Source organism: Neophocaena asiaeorientalis, unplaced genomic scaffold (genome assembly GCF_003031525.2).
Source record: "Neophocaena asiaeorientalis asiaeorientalis breed wild unplaced genomic scaffold, Neophocaena_asiaeorientalis_V1.1 scaffold400, whole genome shotgun sequence".
Classification (NCBI taxonomy): Eukaryota; Metazoa; Chordata; class Mammalia; order Artiodactyla; family Phocoenidae; genus Neophocaena; species Neophocaena asiaeorientalis.
In genome coordinates, this window is record NW_020175089.1 from 4,901,762 (window position 1) to 4,914,219 (window position 12,458).

General features: G+C 42.5%; 1 protein-coding gene across 4 annotated transcripts; it reads right to left on the reverse strand.

Moving 5' to 3' along the window:
- Positions 1–174: 174 nt before the first annotated feature.
- PRNP (prion protein (Kanno blood group)) lies at positions 175–12,039 on the reverse strand. 4 transcript variants are annotated; one of them, XM_024764248.1, is made up of 5 exons: positions 11,594–12,039; positions 8,833–8,931; positions 4,985–5,051; positions 1,294–2,002; positions 175–610 (listed from the first exon to the last, which is right to left on the reverse strand). In XM_024764248.1, exons 4-5 carry the CDS (start codon positions 1,990–1,992, stop codon positions 524–526), a joined length of 786 nt encoding a protein of 261 aa, XP_024620016.1. In that variant the 5' UTR covers positions 1,993–2,002; positions 4,985–5,051; positions 8,833–8,931; positions 11,594–12,039; the 3' UTR covers positions 175–523. The 4 variants fall into 4 exon arrangements, with proteins under 4 accessions (XP_024620016.1, XP_024620015.1, XP_024620017.1 ...); XM_024764247.1 differs by lacking the exon at positions 4,985–5,051 and having other exon boundaries at positions 11,594–12,035; XM_024764249.1 differs by lacking the exons at positions 8,833–8,931; positions 11,594–12,039 and adding an exon at positions 6,577–6,706.
- Positions 12,040–12,458: the final 419 nt, after the last annotated feature.

Here is a 12,458-nt window from a genome sequence, read left to right on the forward strand (position 1 = left end):
ATACAAAGTGCAAGCCAGTAATAACAGTGCAGAATAGTAATGTAAATCTGCTAGGTGACAATATTGAACAACCCAGGGAATAATTTTACCTTACTTAAATAATGGTAACAGAATTTCTTTTTCCACTTTGAATGGATCATATTCCTACCATCTCTAACCTATTTTTTTTTTTTTGGAATGCCTCCCTATTCTTTGATTCAAAAGCCAATTCCAGAAACTAAGGACCTGAATACCGTGTTTTTTATAGCTGCTGTTTCCTCTATGTTAAAATCTCCTGGCTTCATCCAAACAATGTTAAAATCATTCTGCTTTCCAGGTAAACAAACAAAAGAGATTTGCTCTCAGTGTCCAGAAGGTAGTTTAATTAAAGTACCTGCATTATCTATAGTTTATATTACTAAAGAAAAGAATACCACATAAAGGTGCTTTAAACATCCGAAATGGGAGGCTGTCTCCGAGGGCACCTCTTCCATATGTTGGAAATTTTTAGTCTCAGAAGCCTTTCATATTATGTTAGTTATGTTCATTCCCTGTAAAAACGTCCTCTGTCCTGAAGTCTAGTGTTGCACGAATATCCATTCTTGATGCAATAGCTGCTGTGTAACCCGTACTGCAAAATGCAAAACATCCTTACAGTTCTCTGCAGACATAGGACACATGCTTTCCACCGGGTTGAGCCTGGGCCCACAAGCTAAGGATTTCTAGTTTTATTTTTTGAATGAATATTATGCAGCCTTCTTCCAGATTTGGCAGAAATGCTGTCTGAACAGGGAAATGCAGTCAGGTTTTCTTAAAACAAATGAGGAAATTGCTATAAAATCACTGCTAAGATGGGGCATTAGTGTACTGAGCTCTAGCTGGAGAAGGAGCTGGAGGTATTTAGGCAAAGGTATTTGAAGACTGCTTTGAGAATTGTTTTAGCCTCAATCTGTTGCACTAGACAAAAAATAAGCCTAGATCAACCAATGATTATTTGCTGTTACACTTTTACCAGCTCAGCACTAGCGTTGGCCTATGAAGGATTAAATCAAATGGGGCATGAATAAATAGCATTTCAGATCTACTTTCCATTTCCCAGTGCTGTAAGTGCTAAGGGTATTAACCTACAGGTGACGAACAGAGAAGCAAGAATGAGACACCACCACTAAAGGGCTGCAGGTAGATACCCCCTCCCCCAACCTGGTGAAGATTAAGATGATGAAAACAGGAAGGCCTTCCTCATCCCACTATGAGGAAAATGAGGAAAGAGATGAGGAGGATCACAGGAGGGGAGGAGAAAAGGATCACACTTGCCCCTCTTTGGTAATAAGCCTGGTATTCTCTCTGGTACTGGGTGATGCACATCTGCTCCACCACACGCTCCATCATCTTGATGTCCGTCTCAGTGAAGTTTTCCCCCTTGGTGGTGGTGGTAGTGACCGTGTGCTGCTTGACCGTGATATTGACACAGTCATGCACGAAGCTGTTCTGGTTGTTATACTGATCCACCGGTCTGTAGTATACCTGGTTGGGGTAACGGTACATGTTTTCACGATAGTAACGGTCCTCATAGTCACTGCCAAAATGTATAAGGGGCCTGCTCATGGCACTCCCCAGCATGTAGCCGCCAAGGCCCCCTACCACCGCCCCAGCTGCAGCAGCTCCTGCCACATGCTTCATGTTGGTTTTTGGCTTACTGGGCTTCCACTGATTATGGGTACCACCACCTTGACCCCAGCCTCCACCACCATGGGGCTGTCCCCAGCCACCACCGTGGGGTTGACCCCAGCCACCACCGTGGGGCTGTCCCCAGCCACCACCATGGGGCTGACCCCAGCCTCCCCCTCCCTGGGGTGGATAGCGGTTGCCTCCAGGACTGCCCTGTCCTGGGTATCGGCTCCCCCCAGTGTTCCATCCTCCTCCAGGCTTTGGTCGCTTCTTGCAGAAGCCCATGTCACTCCACGTGGCCACAAAGAGAACGAGGATCCAATTGGCTATGTGGCTTTTCACCATGATGACTTATCTGCAAAATAAAGAGGGTGTCAGCATTGTGTGTTTATGTTGAAAACACTTAACGTCTGCAGCATAATGACTGCATAGCAGTGGCATCAGTTATAAATGTTCTTGGTCATATACGTTCTTCACATTCCATGTCTGTTTTGCAACCCTTACAGCAAAAGTAATTGTAGGTAAAGGGTTAACACAGCTCTTTCTCCTTCTCTCAGGACAAATTTGACCTTAAGGTAATTTCTGGCTCTGTTTCCTAGAAACTTGATAAAGGTGGAATGCCAGCAACATTGCTTATGATAAAAATAACCTCTGATTGATACATTGTATCTAAACTGGAAGAAACTATAAACACCTGGTGGGTTTGCCATAGCTTTGAGCTTCTCTGAAGTAGTGATTTGGGCTGTTATGAGGGATATGAGCTCCTGGAACCTCCCAAGACCCTGGCATGGCCCCTATGGAAGTGATTCTAATGTCCAGTTAGGAACACCCCCAGGTAGGTGCTGAAATCATTAAATCATTTTCTAAATAGCTGGCTCATGTCCTCTTTCCTCCCACAGGAATGTAAGCTGGAAATGTCTCTTTTGTTCACTGCTGTCTCCTCAGGGCCTGGCACAGAGCATATACACAATAGATACCTGTTAAGTGAAGGAATTAATATCCTCTGAACATATAAATGCCAACAAGAATTTCCTCAAAGAAATTCTCAATACAATAAATTTTTGGAAACAGGAAATGTGCAAGATTCTGCAAGCCCACCTATAAATTCATTTTTCTCTCTATAGACAGAAACAAATGGGGCTGTTCAAAATGGGGTAAGGAAGGCTGTGTTCACAAGCTTTGCAGTCTTTCACTCACTGAATGAGTCTTAGTTCAGCATTTAATGGTTTGTGAGTGACTTATTTTCTCCTAATTTTTGGTAGAAAAGACACATATCTTATATGAAAGGGCTAGCATGGCTTAGGAATAAACAAAGTATCCTGCATGATAATTTATGAACCTTTGCAGAATGTACATTCATCAATTAAAAACCTCCTTTCAGATTGAAGACCTCATTTACCCTGGGTGCTTGGTTCCAAGAGCAGAGATTAAAGACATATAGTAGAATGATCATTAGTTTCTACTGTACCCCATGTCAAACCATATGCTCCAAAATACCATGTGCCACAAAACCAAAAATGGCACACGTTGTAATGCTGATAGTAGTCTTATCCCCAGCACTGGGACACCTTCAAATAAAAATGGCATCTAATATTATAAAATTATTTTTCATAACCTTCAGAACTAAAGACTAAATTGGATAATATTCAGAGGAAGACTGATTAAACAAATAAATGAATTAACATCATGTTTGTTTCTACTATCACTATTGAAATGTCTTGGTGTAAATAAAAATATATTTGAAAGTTATAAGCCCAGCTAAACTGCTCAGAATATGCCAATTAGGATTTTTGGAGGCTCTTTTGTGTAAGGTCAGAGGGACAGGGTCCTGGGATATGCTGACTGGCCTCAATCTCGCATCCACATCTCCTGGCACTCAGTCTTCTGCAGGTCTGCTTCCCTGATCTATTTTCCATTTGCTAATGGGGCTCAGCTCTTGGCTTCCAGGCCGCTCACAATTCTGCTCAAACACCTCAGGGAATTCTGGAAAGCTTGGTGTTTGACGTGGAAGATCAAAGACTGGAAGAATCGAGGTGGCACCCAGATTTCTGGATTGGGCAATTGTGTGGACAGAACACGGAAGATGGAGCAAGTCTGGAGGGAGACAAATGTGGTGTGTGGCTTTGGCAATGCCATTATCAAGCTACAATGCCATTATCAAGCTGCCTACTGGGACAAGAGATACCAGTAGGCAGTTAGCTTGGTGAGTCTGGAGCTGAAGAATGACCATGGACTGGAGATACAGGTAATAGGGCATAAGGGCCATGGGCATATGTTGCTGATCAGTACTTTAAAACTGAATATTAAAGTTGGATGATCATAAACTATATTAAGACAAGATCATTTTAAAATCAGTTGAGAACAACAATAGCAACATTTAATTATAAAAAGCATAAAAATTAACAACTACATTTTGAAGCAGAGAATCATTTCTAAGGATAAGGACTCAAAACTTAATGAGACCTTGGAGAATCTTTCTGTTTGTGATAAAATAAGGAAGATCTTATATTATTTAATCCAAACTTCTCACTCTACAAATTAGGCCACCAAGATTCAGAAAAGTCAAGTGACATATCTGTGATTACAGTGTTAATTAGTGAAATTGCTAGGAATAGAGACCAGGTTTCTGAATGTCTGGCTGTGCTACGACACTTCATATAAGATGCTCTCAGAGAACGGTCAGGTTGTGGCCTAACACTCTGGCACATTTCAGGACACTAAGTATTTGACAACAGTCAATACCTATTTATCACTAAGAAAAATACTCTTAGTAGACTAGGAATAGGAGGTAACTTCCTTAACTTAATAAAGATTATATAACTAAAACAGCAAACACAATAAGTTTTGAATGTAGTCCCTTTAAGATCAGAAACAAGACAAGGATGTACACTGCCACAGGACTGGAAGTCCTTCCAATGCCATATACAAAGACAAAGAAGTAACTGGTGCAAGAACTCCAAGGAAAGAGCTCCAGCTGACATTATGTGGAATTAATGTGATCATAAACATAGAAAATTCAACAGACTCAACAGAGGTAACACGAGACAACTAGAGGGATAGGCTGTGGGATACAAGATTGGCCTACAAAAATCAGCATTTCTCTACACCAGCAATAATCAACTAGAAAAAAACTAATAAGATAGTAATAATTTCAACCCAAACTATAAAGTATCTAGGATTGACTTAAGACTGGGGAAAAAAAAATTGAACATTAGTAAAGAACAAAGAAGATGATCTGTAAACATGGAAAGGTTTTGGTTGGAAGAACTTAGTACTATAAAGATGTTAATCACCCCCAAATGAACTTATAATAATAAAATGACAATCAAAATTCCACCTGGATTTTTTGAGGAATTCAATAAACGCACAAGAGGTAAGAAATGTCCACAGGTAGCAAACTCAACCTGAAAAAAGGAGAGAATCTACTGTTATCAGACATTAAATCCTATTACAAAGTCATAGTAATAAATATGTAATAAATATGGTAACAGTCTAGAAACAGACCTACAGATCAAAGGAAGGAGAATAGCAAGTTTAGATATAAACCCATGTATATATTCTTTAGTACAAACCTGATAAATGATAAATCGGACACCACAAATCAATGAAGAAAGAAACGTTTGTTTAGCAGATGCTTCTAGGAAACTGGAGGAAAATAAAACTAGGATCCTAACACCACATGCAAAAGCAGACTCTAGAGACCTAACTGTGAAAAGTAAAAGTTTTATGAATTAAAAATCTTTGTGGGATGGATTGCCTTCCTATTAAATTATAAAAACAGACGTTAGAATCAGTGCATTAAGCAAATATTTATGGAACAGCTAGTACGTGCCAGTTTTTAAAGAAATAGAAAACTTGACAATAAACCATAGGAGAAATGGAGAAAAAAGTTACAGTACAATAGCCATTGATTAGTTTAACAAATATTTGTTGTCTTCTAAGGGTCTAGCATTGTGCTGTGGCTGAGGACACAGTGGTAAGATGTTTAGTTTGTGGGTTCAAGCACTAAGGAAGATAGGTATCTGGAACCTGAAAGACAGTTGGAAGCCATTAAAGGGTCTTAGGAGAATAACATCACAGGATCTTTTTCTTTTTTTTAACAAAGTTCACCCTGTTGTGTAAGTAGAAAACTTTGGGGGCAAGAAAGGAAATGGTGAGACCACTTATAAAACAATTGAAGGAAGATGGTGGTGTGGCCTGGGACTGTGCCAATGCAGTTGAGGAGCTGTGAAAAAATGGGATGTATTTTGCAGAAAGAACCAATTAAGCAGATAGAGTGGATGGAGGAGTGAGAGTTGATCAGGTTTGTGGCTTTCATAGCCAGGCAGATGGTGGTGATGCCATCTATTGAAATAGAGGAAACTGATGGAGGGCCATGCTTGTGAGAGAAAATAAAGTTTTAGTTTGGACATACTAACTTTGCTACGTCTATGAGCCATTCAAGTGGGAGTATCAATTCAGGCAATTGTTATAAGAATCTGGAACTCAGCAGAGATAAACACTTGGGCAGCTTCACCTGAGAAGTGCTGTTAACAGCCAAGGGAATAAAGGATCGAGATTCAAACTCCAGTATTCTGAGTGAAGGGCTCACACTCTTAGCTATCCAACCTCCAGCAACATGGGTGCCAAAAACCAAAAGAAAATGCCACCAAGCTGATTTTGACAGTTTAGTAAAAGAAGAATACACTGTGACCAATAAGGATTATTTAGGAATACAAGGATGGCTTAAAATCACAAAATCAAGTAACCTATTAGTAGGTTAAGGAGAAAAAAACTCAAAGATTCTCTGATGTTGAAAGTTTTCAATTAAAATCTACATACATCCTGATTTTTTAAGGTTAAGCTGTTGAAAAAATTTCCATAGAACTAGAAAGTAACCCCTTTCCATCATCAAGAACAGCTATCACAGACACACAGCCCACACCCTACCTTAACTGAAAGAGGAAAGGCATTCTCCTTAATATAATGAACAAGACAAGAATGCAAGCAATTGCTGCTATTTTAGACTGTTATGAAGGTTCTAGCCAGGTATGATTTTCTTTTTTTTTTTTTTTGCCGTACGCGGGCCTCTCACTGTTGTGGCCTCTCCTGTTGCGGAGCACAGGCTCCGGACGGGGGCGCAGGCTCTGCGGCCCTGGCTCACAGGCCCAGCCGCTCCGCGGCATGTGGGATCTTCCCAGACCGGGGCACGATCCCGTGTCCCCTGCATCGGCAGGCGGACTCTCAACCACTGCGCCACCAGGGAAGCCCCTTTTTTTTTTTTTAATTTATTTATTTTATTTTTGGTTGCGTTGCGTCTTCGTTGCTATGTGCCGGCTTTCTCTAGTTGTGGCAAGCAGGGGCTATTCTTCGTTGCGGTGCGTGGGCTTCTCATTGCGGTGGCTTCTCTTGCTGCGGAGCACGGGCTCTAGGTGTGCAGGCTTCAGTAGCTGTGGCACACGGGCTTCAGTAGTTGTGGCTTGCAGGTTCTAGAGCTCAGGCTCAGTAGTTGTGGCGCACGGGCTTAGTTGCTCCGCGGCACATGGGAGCTTCCTGGACCAGAGCTCGAACCCATGTCCCCTGCACTGGCAGGCAGATTCTTAACCACTGCACCACCAGGGAAGTCCCAGGTATGATTTTCTATCTGGAAAATCCAGGAAAATCATCCAAAATTGTGTCCTAGAATAAATAAGTGAGCTTATTAAGGTGGCAGTTTTTGAAATCAACATATAGAAAAGAGTGAATACTCAAATCAGTTGTAATTATTTAGAAGATTTAGTGTGAAAAAAAAAAATCCCACTCATAGTGGCAACAAAATATTCAAAATATCTAAGATTTAACCTAAAAATAAATAGACCTTTTAGGAAGAAAGCTGGAAGACTGGAAAAAAAGAGAAAGACAGATAATGTTTTTGGTTGGGAAAATCAAGACTGAAAGATACCAATTCACCTCCAAATAATCATAAAGTCAACGCAATTTCAGTCTTAATTTAAAGAGGATTTTAAGGAATATGATGAAATGATACTCAAAATTAAGAAGACTAAAGAAATTATTTAACAGGAAGAAAATCTAGGGTATACTTGGCCTGCCAGGTACCAGAATGCACTGCAAAACTAAAATAAATAAGATCATGTGGCATTAGTGCATGAGCAGAATGGCAGAGCGATGGAACTAGAGAGAAGGAACAAAAAAAAGATCCATATATTATGCCATTCATCCTATTCCCATGGGGAATACATGGGACTGAGAATCAGAGCCAGGAGGAACTTGTCCAGTGGTCATGTGCCAGGGGCCAAACTTCTGATACTTAAAACATGTTACACCCTTGACACTTAATTGGTTAAATTGGGAACTGGCACACCAAATAGTCCCCCTACCCCCGACTGCCCCGGAAAAATTTCCTGTCTTTCCTGAGCTAAGTGGAATTCATGTGTCATATTTTTATCTTTTGAGGTCATTGCCCCTTAAAGAGCCTAATGCAAGCTACTCAAAATTTTACAAACCGCTCTGGGGTGGGGGTTTTTCACTGGCACTGAGGCCTAGCCCTGGACTGAATAGGGCAAAGGGCCTGAACCTGATCCATCCTCAGAATTATGTGAACAGCTTGATAAAAAAGCAACATTGCTAGAGCCTACCCCATACCCCAGGAGAATATGGTTAGAAGAAAAAGGATGAACAAACAGAAAAAATTCTCCCAAATGTAAGAATTACTACACATGCTATTCACTCAAGGATTATTTTGCTGCAGCCATCACAGCTTTAGATACAGGCGTGTTTTGAATGTTTCACATGCAGCAGTTCACAACTGATAAAACTGGCTGCCTTGGAAGAGGAAATATGATCCGAAAAGAGAGACTGGAATAGATAAATTAAAACTACAGCTTGGAAAAACTGTCACCTCATAAAACCTTTTGTCAGTATTAATTTGGTGCAGAAATGTTTGTAATGTTACTGCTTTTATTATACTATTTTTAAAATGGTTGCTTCCTTACATAACTCAGAATGATTCTAGAGAAAGCCCTTTCCCTGCAAAATCAAGATGATTTTACAAGAAAGGATGATATAATAGGTGTGGGTTACATATATAGATCCAAGTTGCCTCCAGAGCAAGGATTTGTGATCACAGCCTTTCGAGGACCTTATCTTCTGTGACAGTTGGGAACTTTCAACCATCACAAGACCAAAGGGATTCCACAGGATACGTACATCTGCTTTGGCTCAGCTAAGTTGGATTTGTGTCCCTGGGAAGACAGAATGCTTCGGCTTGGCTGAAACTGTTCAGTTTTCAAATATATTCAGGAGTCCCTAAAAAAAAAAAAAAAAAACAGAAAAGAAAAAACTAGAATTGATAAATAAATCTAAGAACTGATTCTTTAAATGAAAAACCCAATATATAAATTACTAAATCACTTATATATCTACTCAAGGAAAAGAACAAGATAATATTTGAAAAAAAGAAATGAGGTCAGCTCAAAAAAGCAGCAGCAAACATGACATTGAGCTCTCCCTCTCCCACACACAGAAAGCTGTGGGTCCATTTCCTTAAAAAAATTAACTATGAACTATTTTAAAGATGTTATTTTGAAAAGCAATATATCAACAAGAAAATTAAAATAACCTGTATTTCTATTAAAACTTCATTTTTATTCAGATTTTTCACATATACATTAATAAACTGCATCTGAGTAAGTAGATGCAGTTTAGTAATCTGTACTTTGACTTGTCAGTTTTTTCCAATATATCGCAGACAGGCTCCAAAATCATGACTTGATGGTTACACAATGTTCCTTTCAGTTAATGTGTCATGATTTTCTTAGCTGCTGCCCTGCTGTTATACACTTAGGTTGCTTCTCCGTTGGGTTTAATTTTATATCATTCTGAATGTGTGTGCATATGGCTTTTTTTTCCCCTTTCCTGTTGCTTCTTCCATTGCAAGTAAATTCCCAGGAGTGGGGTTTCTGGGTCTTGGCTTAAATGCATCACCAGACTGCTTTTCACAAATTTCACACAGATTCACTATGTCCCCAGTGCAGTGTGACTAGGAAAAGAATAAAGGTATACATACCAAAGGTCAGTTTTACACAAACAGTTAATCTTGGCAAACTCCTGAAATAGGTATAATTTCCTCTAGCGTATGAATGGACAAAAGGAGGATGAGGAAATTAGGTAACTGGTTCCAAGCTGTGAAATGATTAGTTGCAGAGCCATCTTTCTAACCCCAAAGCCCTGTCACCTCCCAGGATAACTGAATATGCAAATTTCTAGGCAACCTCCCAGCAGTGGTTGCTGTTACTGTTGTTTTTGCTAATAGCTACAAAATGATAATCCAGACTTACTTTAATTTGCATTGTATTCTATAAACGATTCATTATTTCACCATTTATCTTTTATAATCTCGATATTCTCCTTTCACAAGTATGAAAAATTTGTGTCAGATAAAAACCATATACAAATCACATCCTAGCTCTGCTTTCTTTCCCTTTCTGTTTAGTTCTTTTTCATTGTAAGAGCTCCTCAGTGTTTGGGTAGGTAAAATTGTTCCTTTTCATTGGTGATATTTTTTTTCTTCTTCAAATCTGAGAGAGCTGTTGATTTTTCCAGAGATCTGACATTTTTATTCAATTTTCTGTTCCTATTTTTTCTGATAATTTGATTTGTGAAAATCTTTAATTCTATTCTACCTGGATTTTTTTTGCAAGGAAAAGAGAAACACTTCAAATGTTCAGCATGCTGGGAACTGCTTATTAAACCGTGATTGCTCTAAGTACAGGAAAATAACTCGGCCATGAGATGAGGATAATCATGATCAGCGAGGTGAAACTGCATTGTGTTGTGTACGAACTGGAGAAGAGGAAACTGAAAAACAGAAGGCAGTGGCTTTGAGATGGTGAGGGTGGATGTGATGGTGGTGGGCTTATGATTTCAAAAAATCTATTTGCTATTGCTGATACAAATAGAAAAGGACAAAAACGAAAATGGACTTCTCCCCGTTGTTCAATAATCAAACGTGAAGGTGCCACCCATACTAGCGGAGAAATGTGGTTCTCCGAGGGGCGCTGCCCGGCCCTGATCCCTGCTCTCGGAGTCCCCCTGACGGCCGAGTTCTCTCCTTCCACAGGGACAGTCGAGACGGCGAAAAGCAAAGCCTGTGAGTCCACCACACATGACCTCGCAAGAGACACTCTGCCGCCGGCACCTGGACGTCTCAGGCCCGGGAGTGAGGGCGGGGTTGCCCCAAGACTCCGCCCGCCGAGGCCGGAAGCCCAGCTCACGCCAGCCTGTGCCGGTCCCCGGGGGTGCCAGAGACCCGCCCGCTGCTGCGTCCCAGGCACCGCCCGGCCGCATGATGGCAGGCGGGGCCTCCTCTGGGGAGGAGGTCGGCGGCGGCGGCTGGGGGCGGCCCCCAGACGCCCCGGGACTCCTCCCTGCCGAGGTCCTGGACCCGGGTGGTCGGCCGCGTCCCCTCTGGGAATCGGGAGGGCCCGGACCCGCGCCTCTCCCTGGTCCTCCTCGCTGAGCGTCCCAGCGGAGCCCCTTTGCGGCCTTCGTTGGGTTCCGCGCGCCCATTCCCCGGACCTGTGGCCCCCTTGCCGGCGCTACTCGCCCATCCCACTCCCGCCGTGGACTTGCCTGGGAGGGGGCCAGACTCCTCGACACTACCCACAACCCTCCAGAGGGGCCCCGGCCAGCCGCGGCCCCCGCCCCTATTCCGAGTAAAGGGAGCTCGCCTAACCAGGAGGGCAAAACCAAGCCACGGCGTCCGAAAACCATCGAGCTCGCTGAGTAGGCCAGACGCGTTGCGCGCCCTCCGGAAGCTCCCCGCCCTCCTCACTGTCAAGGTGGGCCTCCCGCCCGGACCCGGCCGTGCGCCGTCGCGCCTCGGCCCCAAGGCAGGGGTTCTGACTGCCGGCCTCTGCGCCCACGGCCCCAGCTGGGAGGTTAAAGGGCGATGCGGCTGTTTACCTACCTCTGCGGGAGAGAAGAAGCTCGCAGCTCGGCGGCTATCAACGACTGGCGGCGAGGGCCGCCGTCAGCGCGGGGCAGAGGAGGAGATGCGGGGGCGGGGCCCGGAGGCGGCTGCCCGCGCCCGGGGTTTACGCGCAAAGGCTCAGCCCTGCCAAGCAAACCCGGGAATGTGAGTCCCTGGGAAAAACGAGTTGGGATTCGCTTAGACGCTTGCGTCAACTAATATCGCCTCCCCGGCTGGCTTCGTCACTCCTTGAAGTTGCTTATTGACTATAAAAATCATCTTTAAAGGAAAATTCGGCCCAAAGCCCCAGCTCCACGTTACGTAATGGAGAACACGAGAAATTGAAAGATTAGGGAATGAGAAAGCAATTTCTGGAACTTTGGTAACCAGAAATTTCTAAAGAGGAAGAAAATTCTGCTACACTGGATTGAGCCCAGTTTGTGAATTTACACATATATCCTTAAAATTTGAGGCCTAGAAAGGACATTAGCCATCACCTGTTCCTTCATTTACTCGAGAGTTCCTGCTCACTATATGCAAAAGAGATGATTTAGATTATGATATTCACAAATGAGGAAAATGCCCTCCATATAACAAGTCCACTCTGGACATTACCTGAGGTTTCTTGTATAAAACATTGTGTATTCTTGATCATTATTCCTGCCAAGAAATTAGGTAGGGGTTTGTCTCATGTGAAGGATGGCAAATGATAGAAGACAGGCGTTAGGGTTAGGGGGATCATATACATTATTACCCAAATTGGGGCGCTTTTGAGTGTACCAATATTAATTAAGCCGGGTCAATAGGCATAAACCTGGGAAAAATGAGACATCTAGTTCCCTTGTTATGGGCAAGAGGCTCC